Consider the following 26,434-nt stretch of genomic DNA (forward strand, 5'->3'; position numbering starts at 1 on the left):
AACATATGAGATATGGTAAAGTTAGTAACCTGCGCTCAGATAATTGGTGTACAATGTATCTGTAAATGTCCATTGTTACTCCTACACATGCAGTGGTGATAATAATGGTCAGATGGTACACGGCTGTTGCAATAAAACATATGTACAATACTGGAATAGGAAGGAAAGACTCCGGCTGAGACTCTCACGGTCCATAGCAGGAGGCTGGGTGCTGGGATTGGGGTGTTACAACGTGAAAGTCAGCCTTAGTTGAAGACGTAGAAACCATAAGTCTCCTCCCAAACACCAGGGCTTCGGTGCCTGGCAGACGCTGCAATAGCGGCCGTGCAGGAACTCACTTTACGGGCGCGCCAAATCCCAGAGGCGCTGTGAGGAATCTGAAAGCGCAGACAGCGCTCACACAACCCGGCAACGGAGAAGAGGACAGTAAGGGACTAAGAAGACAGGTAAGCGTGCACCATGGGCAGGATGGGACGCCAGCCTCCCGCGACACCTACCTACATCTACAATTAAGACTATCACGTTGTCACATCTCAATGCCAGCCCCCATTCCATTGCCCTGACACCTGAGGACAGTGTAAGTCTCATCCAGAGTCTTACCTTCCACCCCCCCCCCCAATAACTGGCATTGTGACCAATAGAAAAGTTTTATACTGCATTATCCCGCACCATCATCATTTGTATATTGCACCTGCTGTATGATCACCCCCGACTCAGCTATTCCTAGGGGAGCGTGTGTCCAGAATCAATAGAACTTAAATACTTCCCATCCACGTTCAGAGTCATTGGACATGAGGTCATGGAAACGTAAGTTTGGAGAATGTATGCTTAGAATAACTGTTCTGCGGATGCCACATTCCATGCGGCCCATGAAGTAACCACATGGGGCGATGAATGTGCTGAGATTATAACTGGAAGCAGCTTAGCAGATACAGACCAACCTAATTGTTCTTTAATCCTTCTCGCTAGGACCTGCTTAGACGCCAACCATCCTCTTTCTTTGCATCATACAGAATTACAGATGTGTCTTGCTACGTAGTTGCGGTGTATAGCAGCATTCTGTAACAGAACCATGATGCATGTGGGTCGAGACCTGCCACACTACAGCAATAGCAAGCTCCCATGCGCCCCTTTATGATGGCAATACCCAGCTGCATTGCATATATTCTTAATACCTGACCCACAACTAGCAGTGATATTTGTTATTTGCTGATGCCTTATAAAAAGAAGAATCACTACGTCATTGTTTAAATGGAAATTTAGAGACTGCCTAACCGTGAATTGAAATGAGGAAAATGCATGAAAACACATCACTGTCCATGTATAATTCCATATAGAGAATCACAAGATAGAGCCCACAGTTCTGACACCCTGCTAGCTGGTGTTATAGATAGTTATTTCCTATTTCTAGGTAACTCATTTGAGATCTACCTCCTCCACATCCTGAACAGCTGTAAGAACCATATTTAAATACAAATGTTCAATGGGTTGTCTATGGGGCGGTTTAAGATAAGAACGGTTATGTCTTCTGGAACAACTGTTTTTCTGAAAATCATCTTGAAGGGCTGACATCTGCGCCTCCAGGGAACCTGGGACAAGGCCCAATAGAAAACCATCCAGATCCATTGAAAATCATGTGCAGGAACACTTTTCCTTGTTTTAATCATTGTCTGAACAACCAAACCTGAAAAACCCTTGTTGTTCAGAATATTGGCTTCAAAGGTCACACCATTAAATTTAACTTCTGTATTTCTGACTCCCTGACCCACAGCCATTTTAACTATGACCACATACAATACTCTCTTTGCCCAGGTTGGTGCTACCTGATTTACTGGAATTTTTTCCTCTTATTTTTCTTAAAACCATTGGAATTTTTTAAAATATGTATGCCAGATGAAAGACCATGGGCCTGCTATGGCATTTATCTGAACAGATCGCTGATATTGCAACAAAATCTGTCTTTCAGTTGAACTTTGATGCCATCAGCACTATCTTTAGCAACCCACCACAATCCGACCACTGGATGCAGAGACCATTACCCAGAAGTATTGACTGGCGACTCCGGAACTTTGCTTCACAAATCTCTATTACTGGAATAAAGACTGCGGTACTTATATGTTAGTTGGGCGCCCACTATAGTTAGTAACATATAAGTACCAAGACTGCTGATATTGCTGGAATTCTGGTGAAAATTCAGGACAGAATATAAAAAAGTTCCTATCACAGATACATAACTGGTGGTTGATGCAAGCTACTGCTGTAGCATTGTCTAACTGAATATTTTACATTTAATATTGGTCTGTGACTCCTTTCTGGTTTCTGAACCTGAAAAAAAGATTGGAATAAAATCCCATCTTTCTCTAGAAACTGGGTAGAGGAATAACGACTCCCGAATCCTGGTCTTGATCGTCTGTTATAAGACCACACATTTTTTTCTATTCATCAGCCATTTTGTTGAAAAAAATATTTCTGTGGTAATTCCTTAGATTATTAAGTACTCTCTCTGTGCAATCCTTATAACACACAAGTCTGTGACCACCCCAGTTGTATGCCCTCCCTGTCAAGCAGACTTTTCGTGAATTCCTTAGATTTGTTTAGATTGCTCTATCCTGGCAGTTCTTGGTTATCTGTGAAATCAAACCCTCTAGTTGAGGAAAATTGCATTTTCTTCCTCTAGGCTGGAAGATCTGCTGTTTGAAGGAGAGACTAAAAAATCTCTTTTTTTTTGTAAGTTTTGAATGATCTTTTCAATGGTGATTAGACTTTTCACCCTGTGGCTCCTGAATTTTTTTTCCCAAACTTTTAACCACATCACTCTTCCGATAACCACGACTAGACCTGAAATCTTTGATTGCAGGATTACAGTATATAAAACAGCATCTCCTGCTGCCATAGATAACAACTGAGACTTAGATGAATCTGCCTGAATACCATCTATTAACCCTTTGAGTGCCAACGCAAATTGTCAAAATAGGTGTGAAAATTGGCAAGCACACATTTTTATTCATCATAATGACCTGTAATGTTTACTATAGGAAATATAATCTCTAGTTACACAACATTTTTAATTTGAATTTATACAACAAATGTGAGCGACGCTGGAATTTTTAGCGCATCTCTCAAATAGATGCTGGCACTCAAAGGGTTAAATTCTCAATTTAATAGGTGGTATACATTTTTCCATAGCTTTTAGCCACACAGACAGACGCCAATGTTGCTTTGAGATCCTCAAAATATTCATTAAAAATGCCAGCGCCGCACAGTGATTTTTTTGGTACTTATGTACTAACTGGGCTGCCGATTTTGAAATCGGGTCCATCGCATCGCATCCGACCATATCGCATGCGATGCGATGGACCCAGTCCAATGGACTGAGTCCATTTTAACATGGAATTCAATGGGAAAAGGGGTCCTTTTCATACCCCTACTATCCAAGTGGGCATGGAGTTGGATATAAACCTGTGGCGAGCGTAGCGAGCCACCGAGCCCGAAGCGTGGCGAGCGTAGCGAGCCCCGCGAGGGGACACAGAATACCGTCCCCTCGCCACGCTTCGGGCTTGGTGGCTCGCTACGCTCACCACAGGTTTATATCCAACTCCATGCCCACTTGGATAGTAGGGGTATGAAAAGGACCCCTTTTTCCCATTGAATTCCATGTTAAAATGGACTCAGTTCATTTTAACATTGAATCCTATGGAAAAAATTTCCCTCCTGTACTATGTTAAAACCCTTGATATATTTGAAGATTTACATCATGTCCCCCCTTTCCCTTCTCTGCTTTGAACTATAGGGGTAGATTCTTAAGATCAGTGCAGTGATAAAGTGTCTGGTTTTTATCACTGACCAATCAGCGCCTACCTGTGAAGTTACAGGCTTGGTTTGAAAAATGACAGGTAGGAGCTGATTGGCCGGTGATAAAAACCAGACACGATCACTTCTGTGAATAAATTTTGATGTTTCTCTACATAGATCGATGTTACATGTGAGTAGAAGCCCGGGAGGCGTTACCCAGCAACCATATAAACAAACTAAGATCGGGGTTGAGAAGTGATGTGGCGGAGAGATTAACTAACACCGCCTCCGCCTGTGATTGGAGACGCCAGCCGGAAGTGACGTTACGGCAGTCAGCGTCCTGTTACCATGACGATCTCTGGGAAACGCCGGGCCGGAAGTGACGTATCGGCACCTAGTGCTGTGCTGCGTCACAGACTGAGTTTGCCGTGGATACCCTGCACGCCGGAACACGGTGTGACAGGAAGCTCTCGCCGAGGCTAAGGACTATGGGACATGTAGTTTCATTGATTAATTAGAAGTCCAGCCTCGGCGCGGGAAGATTTTAGGTATAAAAGGAGCTTTAAGGTTTGAGGGACCTTAAGAATTTGTTGACCTACGGCTGCTGGGTGCGCAAAACTACTCACTCATCTGTGTTAGTGCTTATAGTCTATTTTTTCTCAAAAAGTTGTGTGAGTTACTATTGCTGCAAAATGTTTGCCTTAAGAGATGGCAGAAAATCCAAATTTAATTATGTCTTTCGAGAAGAGGGAGACTCTATTATACTACTAGATGAAAATCTAGAAAGTGTCATAAAAAAAAAATTAGAACTAGCCCTATTGAAAGAAAACCGTATTTGGTGGGAGGTGGTTACTCTAGAAAGATACCTCTCCTATGAAATTATCCCGAAAGGCCTTCTGGTCTTTAAGGATGCATCTTTCACTTCATCAGATGAAAGTTTTGATAAAGAGTGGCAACACATTCTTAAAACTTGTTCCTTATCTCTGATTAAATTGATTATTTTTGAAAGGAAAAAGGATTTGGACCTGCTTGAAAAAGAGATTAATAGTCTAAAAGAACTAACTCTACCTTTCACAAAATTACCAGAGTATAAGGAATTAGAAAAAAGAATAGAGGATAATCTAAGGAAAAATGAAAATAAATTGGTAGAACGGAAGGTCAGGAAATTTAATAGGGATAGAAAGCGGGAAGAAACAGGAGAGATGGAGATCGAAACCCCAAAGGTAAACTTTGCAACAAAAAGATTGGATTTCAATAAGGGTTCCACACAAGGAAATAAAAAGAGAACCACTAATTCTATCACTAATAAAAAATCCAGAGGGGATTACCAGACAAAAAAATGGATCCCACCCCATAGGCGACCCCAAAATAGAGAGTATGCTGAGAATTTCCAATCCAGGGATGATAATTATGAAACACCCCCGATTAAACGACACTTTAAATCGAAGACCCCTCAATCAAAACCCAGCAAGGGAAGAAAGAATTTTTAGAAGAAGGGAGCAGGACCAAAAATCAGATGTAAGGAATAGAAATAGGAATAAACATACCGATGAGGAGCTATCTGGATCTAAACAATCCAGATGGGAGTCTAGGAATCGGTTTGACCATCTAAGAGATGACAATTGTCAATCACCTGCTTTTTTATCCAGACGCAGGGAGTCCTTCAGACCGCGGTAAAAAGGAGAGGAAAAAGGGGAGGGAAATCAACAAGAAAAGCCCCCACTAAACATAAAAGAGGTAAAAGAAAACCCAAAAAGAGGGAAGAACCATCTAGCATAGGTGAAGAAAAGGGCAAAATAAAAATATTTAACCTTTCGGATCACCAACTAGAAATAGCCGAAATGTCGGTGTTGGAGAAGAGACTTAAATATGCCCCCTCGCTCCCCCTCAACAAATTTGAAACATTTGTGGACCTAAATAAGTTTATACGCAAATTGAGCCTAAAAAAGTTTTTCTTAAACCAGAAAACAGAGACACAGGTGAATGAGGGTAGGACACCTTTTAAACCTAAGTCCATTTTCAATCCCACCTTCTCCAGGGGAAACTTTGTAGAGACCTTTTTAAAACTGGTATCAGATGATATTAAAGAAATGGACCATAGAGTACAGAGGTGTAATTTAACATTCAAAGAGAGGAATGCCCTCAAAGGTTTAAGAGAAAATGAAAACCTCATTATTAAACCAACTGACAAGGGGGGTGGAATAGTCATCATGACCAAGGAAAACTATGATAAGGAAGTCTATAGGCAATTGCTGGAGGGCCAGACTTATACAAAATTAAAAAGCGACCCCACCACCAAAATGCTGAGCAAAATTAAAAGCATACTTTCAGAATATAAACTGAAAGAAGTGATCACAGAGAAAGAATTCTCCTTCCTGTACAATGATGAACCCTCTATTCCGGTGTTGTATGTTTTACCAAAGATACACAAAAAACCCCAGTGTCCCCCCCGGCAGACCCATTATTTCAGGGATAGGATCATTAAGTGCCAATTTGTCGGAATACATCGACTTCTTTCTGCAACCCTTGGTCATTTGTAATAAATCACATCTGAAGGACACAAGGGATGCATTAAATGCAGTGAAGGAGGTAGTATGGGAAGAGGGCCTAATTTTAGTAACCGCGGATGTTAGATCCCTCTATATGATAATAGAACACCAAAAGGGAATTGAAGCATTGAGAAAAGCCCTTAATAAGAGCACTTTAGATGGCGATCTACAAAATTTTTTAATTGATGGAGTACAATTCATTTTAGAAAATAATTATTTTTGGTACTTATGTATTATCTGGGCTCCCATGTTAAATGCACCCCATTTTTTCATACCCCTACTATCCAACTACGCACGGAGTTGATATTATATAGTGTGGCGAGCGCAGCAAGCCACCGTGCCCGAAGCGTGGCGAGCGCAGCGAGCCCCGCGAGGGGACGTGGTCTCATAAGAAAAACGGGAGCCCAGATATTACATAAGTACCTTATTTTTCTTTTAACGGCAATTTTTACCTTCAAAATGTGGGCACCGCCATGGGCACCAGGTTCGCCTCAAGCTACGCAAACATCTTTATGGGGCAGTGGGAGGAGGATGTTATCTGGAACCACTGTCCCTATGGGGCGAACCTGGTGCTATGGAAAAGATATATAGACAATGTCATTTTTATATGGAGAGGGGGAGAGGAGCTTTTAAGTAGGTTTTTTAATTATTTAAATACGAACCACTTAAACATTGAACTCACGTTTGAGAGTAGCCAAACTAGGCTTAATTTTCTTGACATATCAATCTATGTTGAGAACAACGAACTCAATACCATGAATTACAACAAGCCAACAGACTCTAGTGCTTATATTCAGGCCATGAGCTGTCGCCATTCAAACTGGCTCAAATTTATTCCAGAGGGCCAGTTTAGGCGCCTGAGGAGAAACTGCAGCACCCTGGAAACATACAAGGACCAGGCCTGTATGATGGAAAAAAAGTTTGTATCATCAGGGTATGATGAGAGTAATGTGAAGGCAGTTAACTCCAGAATAGCAGATCTAAATAGGGAAGAACTATTGAAACCCAGGGATAGGCCCCAAGGGAATGATAATAATAAGTTCGAGTGGGCATTTGTGACGACATATAGCAGTCAACACAAATTATTGGAGAGAACTCTTTAAAAACATTAGGGTATATTGCAAAAAGACCCAATTATAGGGAACCTGCTGCCAGAAAAGCCGAGATGCATATACAAACGAGCACCCACAATGAAGTGACGTTACGGCAGTCAGTGTCCTGTTACCATGACGATCTCTGGGAAACGCCGGGCCTGAAGTGACGTATCGGCACCTAGTGCTGTGCTGCGTCACAGACTGGGGTTGCCGTGGATACCCTGCACGCCGGAACACGGTGTGACAGGAAGCTCTCGCCGAGGCTAAGGACTATGGGACATGTAGTTTCATTGATTAATTAGAAGTCCAGCCTCGGCGCGGGAAGATTTTAGGTATAAAAGGAGCTTTAATGCAGACAGTGGGACACCTTGAAAAAGTCCTCTTTGTGAGGAAGAAACGCGTTGGTGAACTGAACTTTAAGCTGCCTGAAAAAGGAGGAACCAGAGGACCACCAGAGGATTGCCCAGCCGCATCAACACTAGGATTGGGGACCCCTGCTTGTTTGGAACTGCTTAATTGCTAGTTACGGACCATCTGGTAATTGTTATACCTCCTCCTGTTTTAGGATTCATTGCTGAAGACACTTTATGCACTTTATCTGTAGTGCTTTTTAATTGTATTGTTTCATGTGGCCATTGTGATTAAATTGTGATGTTTTAACGTACTTCACCATTTTATGCCATTTCTCTTTTATTGCATCTATGATATACATGAGAGGAATCCTGATATTTGTGGAATTTCCAAGTGCCGGATAAGTCACAATTCTATTTTTTGTTTGTGGTGTATGGTGAAGGTTTGAGGGACCTTAAGAATTTGTTGACCTACGGCTGCTGGGTGCGCAAAACTACTCACTTATCTGTGTTAGTGCTTACTATCACTGCACCAAGCTTAATAAATCTACCCCATAGTCCAAGAGGTATTTTTAATTTGCAGTATCCTATGTACTTTCTGAAACTACTACATTCTGATCAGATTTAGAGGTACCTTGGTTTGCAACAAAATTCGAAAAATTCTCTCTCATTATTGAGGCTATAGACATTGCGAAATACCAAGGCTGGTTCTTCCTAGTTGACAGGAAAAACATTCATATTTTTAGCTCCAGATTAAAGCTTGGTGGTATTACCCTAATCAGACATTATGCACGCAAGGTCATCCAGCACAAAACACCGACACACAGATGGGGTAGGTCTCATCCTGGCAGGGGATGGCGCTGGCGTCGCCAGCCGCCATCCCCCGCCAGCGCGATGGCGAGCAGGGGACGCGCGCGCACGAGAGGCGCGCGCGTCCCCTTCCGACGGCGCTTCCATCCGTTCCCCCGGGTCCCCGCCGCCTGCCCGCACCCCCCCCTAACCCTGTCCGTCTCCCTGAGGCGGAGACGGACAGGGTTTCCGTTGCGCTGGCGACGGAGACGGAGACGCGCACGCGCGTCTCAGTATATTCGCTGGCGAGGCTGCTGGCGGGTCGCCAGAGGGGACGTCCTGGCGACCCGCCAGCAAGGATGGGAACTACCCCATCTGTATAACCTCAGCGATATGGCCGAATATCTGCAATAACGTCAAAGAATGAAATCTCAGATACTTATCGCCTCCCAGGAGCGGAGGAGGAGGAGGAGGAGGAAGGAAGAAGCTTTGCAAAACATCTTATCTAAACCTCTTTTCAGCTGTTGGACTGAACAATCAGGTAGATCAGGTACTGTAGTTACTTTTGGCCTTGCTGTTTCGGATGTCTGGATGACGTGGTCACCATGTGTGCTACCTAGGGTCAACATTGACTTCGCCCTTCTCTTAACTCCGCACATTCTGTCCTATGCCTCATCATATCAACCCTGGATGTCACCAAGACCGTTGTACAATGCTCCCGTCCCCTGTGCTGGATTATTGCAATCTCCACTTCACTGTCAGTCTACATCTGCCCGTGCTACAATCTATCCCAAATGGGGAGGCATATTTGACCTTTAAACATCTCCGCTTTGCAAAAAACCCTCCCTCCTACAACTCCAATCTGGTCTATAAGTACGGGACCGTCCTGTTCTGGCAATGACCCTCATCCCTTTCTCTATTCCCTCCTCACACTTGCGATATAAGTATATACATGTGCCGCTTCCGCCTTTGGAACTTAAGGGGTTATTCAGAGCTGATCACTGCTGTGCAAATTTGCACGGAGATCGACAAACAATATTGCATGCGTACGGATCGTACCGCGCATATGTGAGGCCAAACAGCAACAAAAATAAACTATCTTATTTGCAATCCCCTCGTAGCTGGACTGACATTTGTGTGAGTGCCAAGAAAAACACAGGTGTGCCCAACCATTTTCGGGGACCTTCACATGTACGTGGTACATTCTGTATGCATCGATAGATCACAGCGCAAATGTGCACAGCAGTGAACAGCTCTGAATTACCCCTAGGCAGATCGGTTTCAGCCTTGATCATCCTGTTTGTAGCGCAGACCCGTCAAAGGGTCAGGGTTATGCACAGACTAAGCACTCAGGAAAAATCATTCGGTTGTAAGTGAGTTGCATATGGCTTTGCAGCTAGCCACCGATTGGTGGGATTTTCGTAAGCCATTCACATATTTGCACAGGGCGGGTTTTCACTGTCTGGGCAGTGACTATGATTGCAGTGCTCTGAATAATCATACAGCAGAGATCAAATCTGAATAATCGTACAGCAGAGATCAGCTCTGAATAACCCCCTGAATGCTCTGCATAATCGTACAGCAGAGATCAGCTCTGAATAACCCCCTGAATGCTCTGAATAATCGTACAGCAGAGATCAGCTCTGAATGAATGCTCTGCATAATCGTACAGCAGAGATCAGCTCTGAATAACCCCCAGAATGCTCTGCATAATCGTACAGCAGAGATCAGCTCTGAATAACCCCCTGAATGCTTTGCATAAACAGACTTGCATCCATTTTTCAAAAACTTCCTCTAAAATCAACTCTTCATGCTTACTTACCTGCCCAACCCCAGACAGCTGACTCCTTATGCTCCACCCATCCCTTCACTCCTCTCCCTTTACCCCTATCATTATTTGCTTCCTTGTCCCTACCTCTCATGACCATGGGCCTTCCTACAGCTTTTCTCTTAGAAACCTTTACGTTAGACTGGGTGCGTTTCCTTACTTATTGTAAATGCTTTTTCGGTCCTTTTAAATTAAATGTTTCTGATGCTATTAGTTCTGTAGCCCCTTATAGTATTTTGTCTCTTATAAAATTTGTATTCTGCTATTTTGTTGACTGCACAATGTTACAGAGTCTGTGGCACCATAGAAATAACTAAGAGTAAGTTTGTTCTGTATCTTTCTATGCAAAATAGTGCAGCTACTATAGAATCCATAACTTACAGTAAGCCCTGAATTCACATCTATCTCAATACGCCATGCTGGAACAATTATTATTGCAGTGTTTCCTGGTCTCTCTCGTACTGTTTATGTACCACGCTGCACTGAGGCTGGGGACTCAACCTATTCAGTACATGAGCAAAAATAGCATACAAACCAACAGGAACAAAATAAATAACATAATTTGCTGTTATTCACAACAATAGCGCCAGCCTAAGTGTGGCGCGACCTTCCTAATGTTCTAGTGGGCAGCTCCTTCCTAAATTTATTGTGCTCCAAATTGTACAACCCTTCTTATTTGCTATTGTTAATAATCCCTTACGGGAAATTGGTCCTTATAGCAGCGGTCCTCTATTGTATCTGTACTCGCACAAAAACAGTCAATAACCCTTGAAGTGTCCGCACCAGTGGGTTTAAAAATAGCATCCAGCCTACTTCTACAGGATAAACATGTTTACGGACTCTTGCTGCCCAGAGTGCATGGGGATATGGACCATGCAATATGCAGGCAGGATTTCTGCCGATGTAATATGTGCCTGCATTCCATGTAGATCCACTTGTCTGAACAACCTCTTACAGTTTTTCAGCGGTCTCCATAGAGTGCAACCACCATCTGCTCAGAAAATTGGTAAGGGAATTGAGACAATATCCGAGAACTGCAGTTCTCTAAAAGTGATTATTTCTAAGTTCTTCGTGTAAGCTCTAGTTAAAGGCTAATTCCACTTTCAAGTATTTTTCTCGCAAGGTTGGAATGCAGAAAACAGACCTTAAGGGTCAAAATATGTTCAAAACAGAATTGCGACTTTTCAATGTATACAGAACAATCTCTAGTACAATGTTGTTAAGAGACTGGGTTGAATGATGAACTGTAATGTTTAGCAACATGAATTTAATACTTGCGTTACATTACTTCACATTTTGAAACCTTGACCTGCTGAGGGAGGTGTTGCACATAATCGAGATATGAATACTTTATCTGGACTATGTTTTCTTGTACTGATACCGGCATCTTTGATGCGGTAGTACAAGAAATGGACATAATTAAAATATATATATTTATCTCCTCTGTGATGCTAATTATTTTATTCAATGACCAGATCAAATTTCCCTATTTGTCAAACTGAATATGAATATCATTTGTGAAAAGAAATACATTTCACGCAAATCAAACTTCCCTGTGGTATGAAGGTCTTGCTGCTTTGTTAGACCGGCATTCAGGACTGTATTGGTTTCCACATTTTTCTTCTATGATGAGTGTTAATTGAATTTTGAGTTCAAATGCACAACAGATATACAATTTTGCTGAAGAGTTTTTTAAATTGTAACTATATCTCTGTTTGTGACCTTGTTCTTCTGGCTCAAGAAACCAGAGATGTAAGCATTACACTAGTGACTAGGTTACATGCATGAGGCATAGTTACAGTACAGTGGGTTCTGCGGTCACTGGATTTCCCCTTTGATGCCGCCCTTCCACTAATTAATCAGCACAGTGTCCTCCTGCATCCTAGTCTTACTGTGTTGACCAAGCCCCTTTTTTTTTAACATAACTATTTCTATATTCACAGAACTCTAGCAACATTACATGATGTCCAGGAACTGGATACATTAATTTTGATGCCCCAATAGCGTAGGCTGGAAGGGGGCGACTCCAATGACCCATTAACCTAGGCTTCCACCTGATCATTTACACCGAAAAACTAGGTTGCTTTTGCCATGTAATTGATTGCCACTTGAAAAAAGTGTCAATTCCTAAAATCACCAGATTACATTTGGCCCAGAATCTGATTGGCCATAGCAACATCCTATCCAAAATTGAACTGCCATCTTAGTACATAAACCCCTAAGTGCTGAGAATATCTCTTTAGAACAGGCCTGGGTAATGCGCGTCCCTCCAGGTGCTGAGGAACTACAGATCCCAGCATGCCTTGCATCAGCTCCAGCATGGCCAAATAGCAAAAGGAATGCAATGCATGCTGGGATGTGTAATTCATCAACAGCTGGAGGGCCGCTTATTGCCCACCCTTGCTTTAGAAGCATTGGTGCATGTACAAAATTGTGGGTTTTAGGGCCCTTAAAGTTCTGCTTATGTCACAGGTATCTTCTAATGTAGATACAATATGATGATAGGTGGAAAAAGAAGAAAAAAAATAATGGAAAAATGTTACTTGCGCTCAAATCGAAGGTCGTACTAAAAATAACAACAAACACTATTCAAATCCTCTCCTCTCCCTCTTCACACTAATGGAAAGCATTAACAATGTCCGGGAATGACTGTAGTGTCAGCATCATGACTGATTGAAAGTTTAACATGACTCATTCACACACTCTCTGAAAAATGCTGCGCCAATATGACCGATTTCTGACGGTGACTCAGGGAAGCAAAAAGTTCACCTTGAAAGTGAAACATTATATCTGCTCTCAAATATACTGATCGCTCTATGCTGGCTACCGCAGCTGTATATACTTCGGTATTTGGGTGATGGATGAGCAATAATGGTATTTCTGGGCATGGAAAGGAAAATGAAGAGGGCTCAGTAAAGATGGCTCCATCAGTGCGTGTCGGGCGCAGGGTACAACCAATGGCGCTTTGCTCCAGTAACTTAATGATCATCATGGTTTTATTTGAAGACAAGTAGAAAGATAGATAGCAAAAATCAATAGCATTCAGTTTGATCTCTGGAGCAGCAGAGCGGAAAGTGAACAGAAGAGGGATTAGGAGAATATAAGGCATAAAATGGCTTCATGCCGGGGGAAAAAATAACTGCAAACACTGAAACAAAACAGAACAGAACCCTGGCAATACAGGGATAAGGTGCCGCAAGGAGAAAATATGCACAAAAAACATCAATTAAGAAGTTAAACAATGTAGAAAAGACACCAACATATTTTGTGCAAGGTATAGAACTAAACCTATGAATGAAGTTCAATAAAGTATATGCAGTAGCTCTGCAAGTTCCTTGCTTGCCCTGGTTATACTCATTAAATAATGCAGTGTGAGGTGGAAAGGGGGCATCTGTCTGGAACCTGGATGGTGCATGGTGGTGCTGACTCTCAGACTAGGAATGCAATGAATTATTTAGATCTCGGAGCAGAACTGCAATTATTTCTGAATTAATAATTACCCTGTGAAATTAATCTAGTGGAACAGTAAGAGGATGCTTACAGCCATCTACATGCTCAGAATCTAACAAACACAGTATGATACACAGTAATCACCAGTATATAGAAACAGACCACATTTATGTAATGTTCAGTAAATCTAGAACGTTCAGCGTGTTGAGTATTAAGTATTAAGTATCACAAAATACGTCACAAAATAATATGTGATCAGCGGATAAATTACTCTATAGGAGCTATTATATAAAGTACCATACTGCAGCTAAATGTTCCTAACTTTTCTTTATTTAAATAAGAAATACGTAGTGATAGGTTTTTGCATAATTGAACACTGAGTATAATTGATTGTAAAAAAAAAAAAAAAGTTTTTAGTAAAAAGAAGAAGAGTGCTCATTTCAGATTAATTTTCACCATATTACCTAAACTGTACAATTCCCTCCTTTTTTGACATCATTGTTATTTTTGGAACTCGATGAGAATCACGCACGAGAGAAATTGTGGCTTGTAAGATGCACTTATGGCACCGTCTGACTAGCGTTTTAGTTTTTTCGCAATCCCGTAGGGCTAGAATAATCAGAGTGGAACCAGGTTACAGGAGGGGCAAGTTAGCAGTGCTTTCAAGTCATTATAATAGCAACTCAACACCCTCATGTCTAATTGAATTGACCCCTTTGACTGCAAACAATGCTCCCTATTACTTTGCGCATTGCATATAACCTTATGTTTTGGACCTTTTTAAATGTAATTACAGAGGGGACTCCATTTCTTCAGAGAAGACACACTGAACATGTATTTTATCAGTTACACCAGCCTACAACAGAAAACAAGAGGGTCGGCTTGCAGTAGATCACAACAGATACACTAGTACATAAAGAACATTCATCTTATTTGAGGAATTTCTGTTCCTTCTGATGGGGATACAGGGCTGCCATCAAGGGGGAACTGTGGGCACAGCTGTCCCAGGCTCGGCTACTCTGACAGAGGAGGAAGGATTCGAGCAGCTCATTCTGCCCAGCAGTATCCCTCCAGCACCTGCCCAACCCTTAGCAGCAATTCGTGCAGTCAGGGGGCATAGGGAGGGCAGGCCCGGGAGCCGGAACAGTCTCTTAACACCTGCTGTGTCACCGCCCTCAGTCGCGTCCGATTTCTGTTGTTGGTGGGTCATCAGTGCGAGTTACTTCGCTTCCTTGCCTTTGCACTCCACCCTCCCTCTGCACTCGCCAGCGTGTAACACGATGCATGACGTCACACGCCTGGAGGAGAGAAGACCCGAGTTTATTCACAACTGGCGGCGCACCAAGAAGTAGAAGGTGCATTCTGCCAGCCTGTCACAATAAATCGATATAATAATAATCGTCATTCATGGGGAGGGTTTGAGATTTACGTGCTGCCTTACTGGATTTTTTTTTTTTTGTGGTTAGTTGACAATCTAAGGATTCTTTTTGCCATGGATTCTTCACCTGGAACCTGTGGTCACCTCCTGGTAATTGCAGCTGACCTTGCTGCAAAATAGGGGGATGGGGGGGTGGTGGTCTACCCTCGAATTAGCGGCACTACCCCACATCCTTCCAACTCACCTTTCCCCCTGGTGTCCCCCCCCCTCCCTCTTCATTTTCCTCCCATGCAATCAATCCCCCTGGTCAATCCCACTCCCTCACCTTTTCCAAACCCCCCACTCACCTCCCTCCCCTTCAGCACAGTGCACATTTTCTCTAATAAAATGATCTTCACAAGAAATCCGTATTCTATAAAATGATTCCACTCTAACGTTACTCACTGAAAACGAATCGACATTATAATCTTACTCCACTTTAATACTGCAGCTTTTATAAAACAATATCCCATTGACTAAATACCACAAAGTGCACACATCATTTGTGCTGGGCACCAGTCCTTCCCTACCTTCACTCCGCGGATTCGGAACTCTGCCAATGCTCTGTTCATCTTGGTGGCTGCACCTTGTTGATCTTTACCATGGGCAATGACTTTGACAAGAAGAGAGTCATAATGTGGGGAGATGACAGCTCCTTGGAAGGCAGATGCACTGTCCAATCGGATGCCCATTCCCTCACCGCTCCGGAATACCTGAAAGAGGGAATGAATGGATGAATCAATCAATCAATCAATCAGTATTTGGAACAATTCATGATGAAGCTGTGAAAACATGGAATTTACATTCTGTAGTTTAGCAGCCTTTACATAGGTCTTCAAACATGATTTATGGTTTTATTTAAAATAATAATGTGTAATGATACAGCACTATTCTCCCCCCATCTTCCACCTCTTGTTGCCTGCATACCCACAATAGTTGTTGCAAATGCCCTTCTCCATGAAATTCTCATTAATACCAATTGAACATTTATGGGGGTGGTGTATCACAAATAACATACTGTGGGTTCCAAAATACTAAATTCACATCCTTATGGTACAGTATGAATCTCACGTGTCACACTGTTGTCCTAAGGTGTTTTAATTAGGACCATAGAGGTCTTGTGGTCTTTCTGCATATACTTATTACGCCATGAGAATCCCAGGGGAAGAAAATGTGATAACATAGTGCAGATGAGTGTTACAATGATATTGTGCTGTAGACCCGAGTGCCATCGGTATTAGTAATAAAGTTATCCAATGACTGTAATGGGTTTGGGGTCAAAAAATCAAGTACCAACAGATTATATGTACAAATAACTAAGTTAATAATACAGGATGAGGCAAAACAAAAACGTTTTCGGTGGTTAACAAACGGATAATAATTCTATTCAAAATGTTAGTACATAATCTAAAAGTGCATGACATATAGGGGGAAATTTACTAAAGGAAAAAAAAAAAAAATAGGTGTATTTGTATCCAGAAATACAGTTATTTTTGACATTTACTATCCCAAAAATACGGCAATTCTTATTCATATATTGATTTGCTATCAATACGAATAGCCTTATTTTCGGGATAGTAAATAATAAGTGTATTTCTGGATACAAATACACCTATTTTTTTTTTACAAATTTTCTTTAGTAAATTTCCCCCATAGTTTGTTTTCGATTGGTTAAGAGCAGCAGTGGCAGCCAACTCCTGTCCTCGAGAGCTACCAACAGTTCACATTTTCCAGACCAGATATATTCAAAACCAACTGAAAAGAAAAACTGTATTCCATGCACTTTTAGATTATGTAATACATATTGAATAGCATTTACTGTACCGTGCCTTTTTTGTTAATCTTTAAAATCTAGAAGTGTTTCTTTTACCTCACCCTGTATATACTCTAGCAGTATTTTACATCAGTAATAAAACACTAGTTTAAAAAACAGACACATGCCGAAATTGTATCGTATTGGTTATCTGGAAGATCCTAGTAATGAATGGAAGGTTCTATACGCCTTTGCAACAGCTGGCAGGCGCTGTGCACTGAGAAGTGCACAGGTACCAATTGATTAGCAGATGGTGCTCCTTCTGTCCTTGAGTCCAGAGAGAATGAATGAAATAGTAATGCAAGAAACCAATTTTTTCCGCTTCTTTCTTCCTTTTTTTTCATAAAAAAAAAAAAAAAAAAAAAAACTTACTGTATACCGCAAATGCAGAGTCGCAACGGGACTCTGAAATGGTTTAGTCCCGGTGCGACCTTGCATGTGCCGGTTCGCCGACGTCATCCGGGGGCATGGCGGAGCATCATCGGGGGCAGGGGAGAAGGCAGCGCTTAGAGCTGGAGCTGCTCCAATCATTGCCTTGATCTTAATGTGAACGGGAAACGGGTCGCTCGACCTGATTAACCCGTTCACACCACAAAGCAACACGGCGACGAACCGGTAAGAACCTTTTTTTAACCGGCTCGTATTGCCGTGTTGCTAACAGTTTGCTGAAAACAGTTGCCCCTTTCACATTGCACCAATTAGCGGGTTGAACCGGCAAAAAACAGGCATGAACCCGGTAACTGGGTGCGATGTGAAAGGGGTATAAAAGACATCTTATCATAAACATAATAAAATATCGTATTGATTTCTCTGGATAAACTGCACCCAGTTAAATTCTAAATTATAATACACAAAATGCAATATATTCAAAATCTATATAATTTTGTTCTAGCGAACAGCTGCCAGAGCCAACAAATATTTAATGCAGTATTGCTCACAGCTCTGTGTACAGATGTCGGCTTTATGACACCTTTCAGGTCTCAGTAGAACATTAAAGGAACTAAGCCAGCTAACATCCACAAACTAAATGTTTTCCAGTATTTGCAACTCACATGTTTTATTCAATGATTTACCCTGTACAGCATGTGTGTCATCTGTCATTTTATTCTAACTGCAGTAGTAATGTTATAATGAAAAACAAATTGTTATGTGAGCCGTACCCTACCTGATTTCTAAAGAGCAAAATGCGCTCTGCTAAAACAGCAAGGCCTGCCGAATCCAAATACTCCCTTTCCCCGGTGCCCTGCCCTCATGTGATCGTGGAGGGATCACACGAATATATAATGAAACAAACACTTAAAAAGGGCAATTAGGTTGAACAATCATTTCTAATAGACCAAGAACACATTAGACCTGAGCAGTGGCGGTTTTTACCTACGGCCTGCAGCCCCCCCCCCGCTCAAGGATGCCTCGAATGGGTTCTGCGCATGTGCAGTACCAAGGACGATACTGCGCCCATAGAGGCTGGGGGCCGGTGCATGTGCAGTACTGAAGGAGCTACCGCTCATGCGCTGGTCATGTGACCGCGATGGATCGGCAGCAGAGACCAGCAGGCACCGGTGGCTGGGACCAGATGGGAACCGGCAGTGGGGTCAAGCAGTGGCGGTAGGGAAGGGGGGCAGCATTGCAGCAATCCCCCCTTCTCCACAGGGACCTGAGGGTCTTTGTCAAGACAATGTTGGAGAAGTCTGTACAGCAGGCAAACAGGGAGCATACTGGCCTGAAAAACTTACCTCCTTAAGGCCGGGATGTATCAATATTCGCATCTATAAAGTGAAGATCCCTTTTTTTCGGGCTTGTTTCGCGCCCGTTTTGCGGAACTGTCCGCGTTATGTATTATTTTGTTATCTTTTCTAATGGGCTGAGCAAACTCTGCCCTCTGCCGGATTGGTTTAGTTTTTATTTTTTCCGTTTTGTGCATGCTCAATGACGGCTTCTTGTTTTCTGACACGTGCAGATGTGTCTTGTGTGTAATAAGCCTCGCACCTTGCCCTAAATGCCGTCACACCTCGCCCTGATTTGCTTTTCCCCTCCCCCTACCAAGCCTCAGTCCTCGCCCGAAATTGCCGTTCATAAGAAGCCTGACACCTCGTCCTAATTTGCATTAAACCCCACACCCTCACCCCTTTACCCTTACCATAAGGAGCCTTCTACCTTGCCTTAATTTGCCGCACACCTCGCCCCAATGTGCCCGAATGAGCCACTTACCTTGCCCTGATGTTCTCACCTCACCCTGATGTTCTCACCTCACCCTAATGTGCCTCACACCATGCTCCACTTTCATAACCATCCCATCACAACAACCACACAACTCCAAAATTGCCTCCAAGATACATGCAAAAAAAAAAAAGAAAAATGCATCCCACAAGACACTTTTACCTCAGGTTGGCAGACCACAATATATTAGGAACAAAACATTGCAATAAACTTACAGTTTTATATTAAGAATGGCACAGCAGTGTATATGGCCTGAAATACTAGGTGAATAATACCAGGAATAAGCTAAACGCTGCGAATTCCACAGCACATCAGCTTACAGAGAAAACCAGGACTGCTGCGCCGGAAACTCCGTGATAATTCACACCGGCGGAGGGTTTTTTTTTTCAAATCAACAATGCACAACTTTATTCATACATCACGCGAACACCATGCAGACTCGAAAACGGGATGTCAGCGCTCCGCTAAGCGTTTATATAGCGCGGCCTAAGGGCCAGATGTGTCAAGCTTCAAAAAGTGATAAAGTGGAGAGAGTGAAACAACCAGCCAATCCCAGAACAGTATTAACCCTTTGAGTGCCAACATTGCTGTGAGCGATCCTCAAAATACCCGCTATAAATGCCAGCGCCGCTCACAGCGACTGTTCTGTTAGTATAAATAAATACAGATACCGCCGAGTCAATTCATTGAAGTTTAGTTCAATATTACACCCCAAATACAGAACAGTCGCTGTGAGCGGCGCTGGCATTTTTAGTGGCTGTTTACAGGATCGCTCACCGCAACGTTGTCACTCAAAGGGTTAATATAAGCAGGCACCTCATTTACACCAGACCGTGGTGTGCTGCCGTGTCTTCTTCAGTGGAAGCTGCACAACTTCACCAGATCTCTCTATCTAGTGTCTGACTGTTTCTGACACACTGCCACCCATTGGCAGCAAGTGAAACTACATCTCTCTCTCACACATGCACAGAGGCAATCACAAGGTTGCAAACTAGCTTTCTAAGCATTTGCTTCGAGCAGGCTTTCACACAATATATATATATATATATATATATATATATATACATATATATATATACATATATACATATACACTATATACAGCATTTATTTTCATTCGGTAGAAAGGACACTCATCACATAATAAAGCAATGTTGATTTCACTCGAGAGCATGGTACATCCGTAATCAATAGGTCAATCAGTACGGCAATAGCAGACTGCTGCCTTTGGAGAATACTGGTTGCCATGACCAAGGTCCCCTGTTGGCCTGAAACGTCTGGATTGAAGTATCAGCCCAATTATACATTGAGCACCCTTGAAAATTGGAACCTGAAAAAGTGCATGGTTTTGAAAAAAAAAATAAAAAATTAGCTACACACACACACACACACACACACACACACACACACACACACACACACACACACACACACACACGTGTGTGAAAGAGAAAGATGTATTTTTACTCATTTCCAGCAAATGACAGTGTTTTGGTTACACACAGATACAATATATATGTTATTTCTAGAAGATTTTTCGTGACGCTCCCTTTTTCACCCTTCATACTTACCCAAAATCAAATCAGGTACTATTTTAAAGAATATATATATATTTATTTAACACTATTCCAAAAACTATGCTGCAAGTATTACATTACTCAAGTCTTCCGTATAACGCTGTCATACACAATGTCTAGTAGTGCGCTGTTATGTTTATAGTTTGTCCTCCTCAGTGTAATAAACATCAGCGAGTCGATGTCTTTCTGCAGAAAGTGACGCTAATTCGCAAATTTAGCAGCCGTTTCAGCAGGTTCAGATTCCCAACCATTGAATAGGTCCCGGTCAATCTTTTCTAGTATTGGCATCATTGGTCAGCTTTAAATACCCCCCAGATCAGGAACACACTCAGCAATTCTCAGAGTTGTGTCATCTTCTTCATCCCATGAATGATGGCGTTATCCTGCAGTGGACAGTTTCCTGATGGCATAACGCATTTCACCCCCACAAGGTGATTGCCTGAATCACCTCTCTGTTATGGAGAGGAAATGAAACCGTTTTCAAGTATGACCAGGATACCAAGCGAAGATGTTCCCCTAGTTATAGAGAGTGGACGCATACAGTATGGTCATTATCCTGGGTTAGGTAGAAAATGTTTACATGATCAGGATATTGACACGCACAATGTTGTGAGCAAACGTCCAATGACTGAGTATCCCTATACCAGGACATAACCCTAAACATTTGGGGAAACAACATTCACAAAGTTGACATTCTACTAATGCTGACATTCTGATCTAGGACTAAAGAACAGAGATTTGGGGGGTATGAAATCTGGGATCACGGCTGTCGATTCTGCCGACAGACAGCATTGAATAGGGAGCCGCCACTATTTCCCATGTCGGAAATAGCGGTGGCACATTGCATACCCCCCTTGGGTTCTTTACATTTTTCATTTATCAAATATTTGATTGGGGTGGGGGGGTTTGGGGGGCTGGGAGGACAACATGATTTTTTTGGGTGGGAGTAGGTTGAAGTTCTGCCTTGGGTGCTGAGAGGCCTTACACCGGCCCTGGACCCAGTAACTATAAAATGTTAAGTAGAAAGCTTGTAGTAAACCCATAAAAAAATGCATAAAAAAACCCCAAACAAACAGTAATTTAAGGTTTAAGCAGTAAATAATACGCTTTAAAAAAATGGGATAAAATTCTTGCTCTAACGCTCCTTGTTACCAAATGCATTTCCCTGGGATCCTAGGCATTGTCTCAAGGAGATTTAAAAATCCCCATGTTCCACTACAATTTCAAAACATGAGGCTCCTTTCCCATCAGGAACTCAAGCAGCATTATCTGTTCCCAGCGTTTCTGCTTCCATACGAAGGCGAGTCAATCTATCTTTCTAGCCTCAGACTGCAGATAATACTTTGGGTTCAATTGCTTATGAAATATCCCTTCAGCTACACAGATGGACTTCTAAAAACCATAATCATGATAGATTGCAGCGTAGTGTGGATATGTATATTCCGAGAGAATGACGTTTCTGGGCAAATTGGACAAGATTAGGTTACAATTTTGCATCTTTCTTATAAACATGATACAGATACTGTATATAGACATTTTGGGAAACTGATATTTTGTAGGGCAAATGAAGTTCTTAGATGCAGCATTTAGGATTCAGATCTGCCAAACCTTACAGTCCCAGAATTGGGTAATAGTGATGTGGTATAGTTCTCGTTTTTTTCAGGTGACAGAAGGCAAGTGGAACAGGTGTGACAACGTGGGAGCCATGCTACAAATTCTGTGTGTGAGGTGCTACAAGTCATGTGGAAAGGTCTGATAAGCATTTAAGGGGCATTTGAAGTAACCTGAAGGCATTGCACATTAAGGTGCGGTATCTATACGTATTGTTTGCCTCTAAATTAGAGTATGCGCCATCAAATAATAATGAATGACAGGACATGCTGGTCACTTAGAAAGAGTAAACCAAAATAACCCCCTGGCAAGTTCCTTCTTAGATGGCCAAAACCATGTGCACTGCAGGTGGGGCAGATGTAACATGTGCAGAGAGAATTAGATTTGGGTGAGTAATTTTGTTTCTGTGCAGGGTAAATACTGACTGCTTTATTTTTACACTGCAATATAGATCTCACTTTGAAGTAAAATCCCACCCAAATCTAATTCTCTCTGCACATTTAACATCTGCCCCACCTGCAGTGCACATGGTTTTGTCCATCTAAGAAGGAATTTGTCAGAAAGAGTGAACCAAAATAACCCCCTTAGTTTCAAGGAGAGAAATCAAAGTTTCAGGGACAAACCAGAAAAAACTCATATTGGCAGAATCTTATTTGTACTTGGCGCTGAATGCAATTGTAATGTGCAGTTACATTGGCATTGCATATGCTATAATTGTGATTAGAAATTACAGGGTACTTGAGAATATAGTTATTAAATTCTGTGTATTATGGGATTGACAAATGGAGAGCAGGAGAGAGACAGCAGGGAGGTGAGGAGGGTGTAAGATAGATGGGTGATGAAAAGGACAAGTGAAGGGTGATGGATGACAGGACCAGATAGGAGTACAGGTACACATACATACATACATACATACATACATACATACATACATACACAGCTTTATTGCCCCCTTTTCATTTGAATGATTAATCCCAGGCTAATGAGGTTAGAGCCAATAATCCCAAGGATTACAAAACGATTGTGTAATTGGAAACCCTAATTGAGATATTTTCTACTGTACATCCGGAATAGAAGCATGACACGTTCTGGTGACAGGGCCACCACTGTACATTAAAAAGTGAACATGCATTTGATGTGGGTCCTCCAGTAAAGAAGGCCATCACTAGACTTGAGGGGGTCCAATATAAACTCTCATGACGGCCATGTAGTGGGGGTTAGCTGTAAATGTCACAGGAGCTGTGTATTGAGTTTGGCAAACCAGGAGCAGTTATGTCGGATCTGTAAACCAGGCGCCCATTAAATGCAATGTGTTCTGCAAACTGCATGACGGTGCATTAACATGTGCCAGCCTTGGGCACAGATCCCTGTTATGCAGCACACATACCATGTACTTGACCACAATGCCAATGCCCCAGTGGAATTCCACAATGGGTGGAGACTGATGACACCCAGTCTGGCTTCACACTTCACTAGTGGAATGTAGCAACAAGTTCCCCCTTATGTGATTAATGGTATGGCAGCACTAGATGCTATGATCTCCCCAATGTCTTAAAGCAGAACGTATTTATGCCAAGGTTTTTTTTATTTTTCAATTGCACTGGAAGCATTGACTGCAACGTGACAAATTCCAGGTTCACATATTTGTGTTTAGTCACGGAGATATCCTTGTCAAATCAATTACTACCGTTCAGCCTGTAACACACTGGTACATTAACAGAGGGGAAATGCAACAGTTATATGGAACAGTGAAATAACTAATATATGCATGTGCTCTAAGCCATGGTCACAGTAATGTGGAAATCGCAATTAACTACATGGTTAAAGGTATTGTACCTTAACGAACAAGCTTTCTGGACACCACCAGGAAGCCATTGTAGAGGGCACTTTCCTGTTGGAATTGAGCAATTTCCGGTTATGCATTGTATGCCGGACATTGTTCCGGTTATGCATTGTATGCCGGACATTGTGTAGGCCTCAAACCACACCACAGTCTCGATATTCTGACAATGTCGCTGTCAACAATATGGCGGCATAGTGGCCCCTTTGGCACAGAAGCACAGGGCAAAAAAGATAAAAGATAACTCATCCATATATCTATTTGTTGGACACCAGATTAAAAAAAGGATGAGTGCAAAATGCCTCAACTCATTTCCAGAAATGGCAAAGAAAGGAAAGATACACTACTGTGATAATCATGCCCTCTGGGGGCTGAAATGCCCGATACAATGGTTGGTCGGATACTTCCATCCCACCACACCCACTCTGGCATCTGGTCACTGAAATCCCCTGGTGAGGTCTTCGGTATCCGGATGGCTGGCAGAAAAGGTCTAGGTTGACAGTCATGCACAAGACCGACATTGGCAAAAGGTCAACATGGAAATATCAACACAGGAAAAAGATTAACATGAGTTTTAATGAGGATTTTTACACATTTCATACGTGGACTCCGACGGGCCTGAAGCAAGGAGAGGAGACGCGGTACACTAATTGGTGATCCAAGTGCTCAGCTGTCAACATTGACATCAAAAACAAAACCTGAAAGCTACGTGTCAGCCCATAGCATGTAGACAAGGTTTGTGAGCTGTATCACTGTGCTGTCCCGAATAAAGAAATGTGAAGAAAAGTCGGTAAAAGATCAATATACTTTCATAACACTGAAAGGTAGATTTATCCCAAGGTGAAAGTATATTATTTGTATTAAAAAAATATATATAGCAAACGCCTCCCTTAGATCTTTATGGAGAGAATTTAGTTAGCCGAAAAAAGCTGTTGTCACAGTAAACATTTACCATGAATCACATACAGGATATAGTGTATGGTACAATGTAGAAACATAAAATATAGTTATTTCCAGTGGTGGCTGCAGAGGCGGGGCTGCAGCACAGTTCAAAATTCAAATAGGCGAGAAGCACCAACTGTCAGTGAGTCAGTTTGGAATGGCAGTGGGTGGGGCTCCCCTATTTGAATTTTGGACTGTTCTGCAGTTACCTCCAGATAATGGGGCAGATGTATTAAGCCTTAACAAGAGATAAATGCAAGTGTGATAAGGAGAGATAAATATCCAGCCAATCACCTGCCAACTGCCATGTTACAGGCTGTGTTTAAAAAAAGTCAGTAAGAAGCTGATTGGCTGGACGTTTATCTCTCATCACCATTGTATTTATCTCTTGTTAAGGCTTAATACATTTGCCCCAATGTAACAAGACCCCCAGGATAACGGTATATATACATACAGTCATGTGGACAAACCCCGGTAAGAAGTTTACACTCACATAAGAAAGAGTAGAAGGAGGAAATGGTGAGTAAAATTGTATGTAGTGCAGCGGGTCTGCTGCAGTCTGGGAAATGCATGGATACTGGAAATGAAAGGTTTACCGGGGAGCACAACATTCATAACCCCTTTCTGTAGGGACAGAACATATGAAACCTTTAACCCCTTACCGACACAGCATGTTTTTGCCTTCCTGACAGAGGCCTTTTTTCAAATCTGACAGGTATCACTTAAGTGGGGATAACTTTTTTTTGCTTTTACTTATCCCAGTGATTTTGAGATTGTTTTCCCGTGACACATTGTACTTTAAGTTAGTGATAAATTTTGGTCGATACAGTTTTTTTTTTTTTTTGTGAAAAATACCAAAATCTCGTAAAAAAATGAACATTTTGCAATTTGCAAAATGTTACATTTTCTGCTTGTGAGACAAATAATCATACCACTCAAAATAGTCAATATCTAACATAGACCATATCTAAACTTTATTATTACATCATTATTTCAACTTTCTTTTATTTTTTTTTGGACGCTAGGGGGCAGCAGAGTCTAAATTTTACACATTACACAGTAAACGCTGCTTTTGGCTGTTCACGTTTGAACAGCCAATCGCAGCGATCGCCCATGGCGGGGGGCATCGCTGCCCCCCCTGGGCAATGAGGGAAGATGTCTGCTG

The 26,434-nt window shown here is 42.1% G+C and overlaps 1 protein-coding gene across 1 annotated transcript in view; it reads right to left on the minus strand.

The window, feature by feature from the left end:
• PC (pyruvate carboxylase) overlaps window positions 1-26,434 on the minus strand; it is a 401,728-nt gene that overhangs the window by 63,448 nt on the left and 311,846 nt on the right. The window contains exon 11 of the mRNA XM_083164787.1: window positions 15,800-15,982. Within this exon, the coding sequence (XP_083020913.1) occupies window positions 15,800-15,982 (183 nt within the window). The remainder of the gene's footprint in view (window positions 1-15,799; window positions 15,983-26,434) is intronic.

The sequence above is a fragment of the Crinia signifera genome, chromosome 11 (genome assembly GCF_055691185.1).
Source record: "Crinia signifera chromosome 11, ASM5569118v1, whole genome shotgun sequence".
NCBI lineage: Eukaryota > Metazoa > Chordata > Amphibia > Anura > Myobatrachidae > Crinia > Crinia signifera.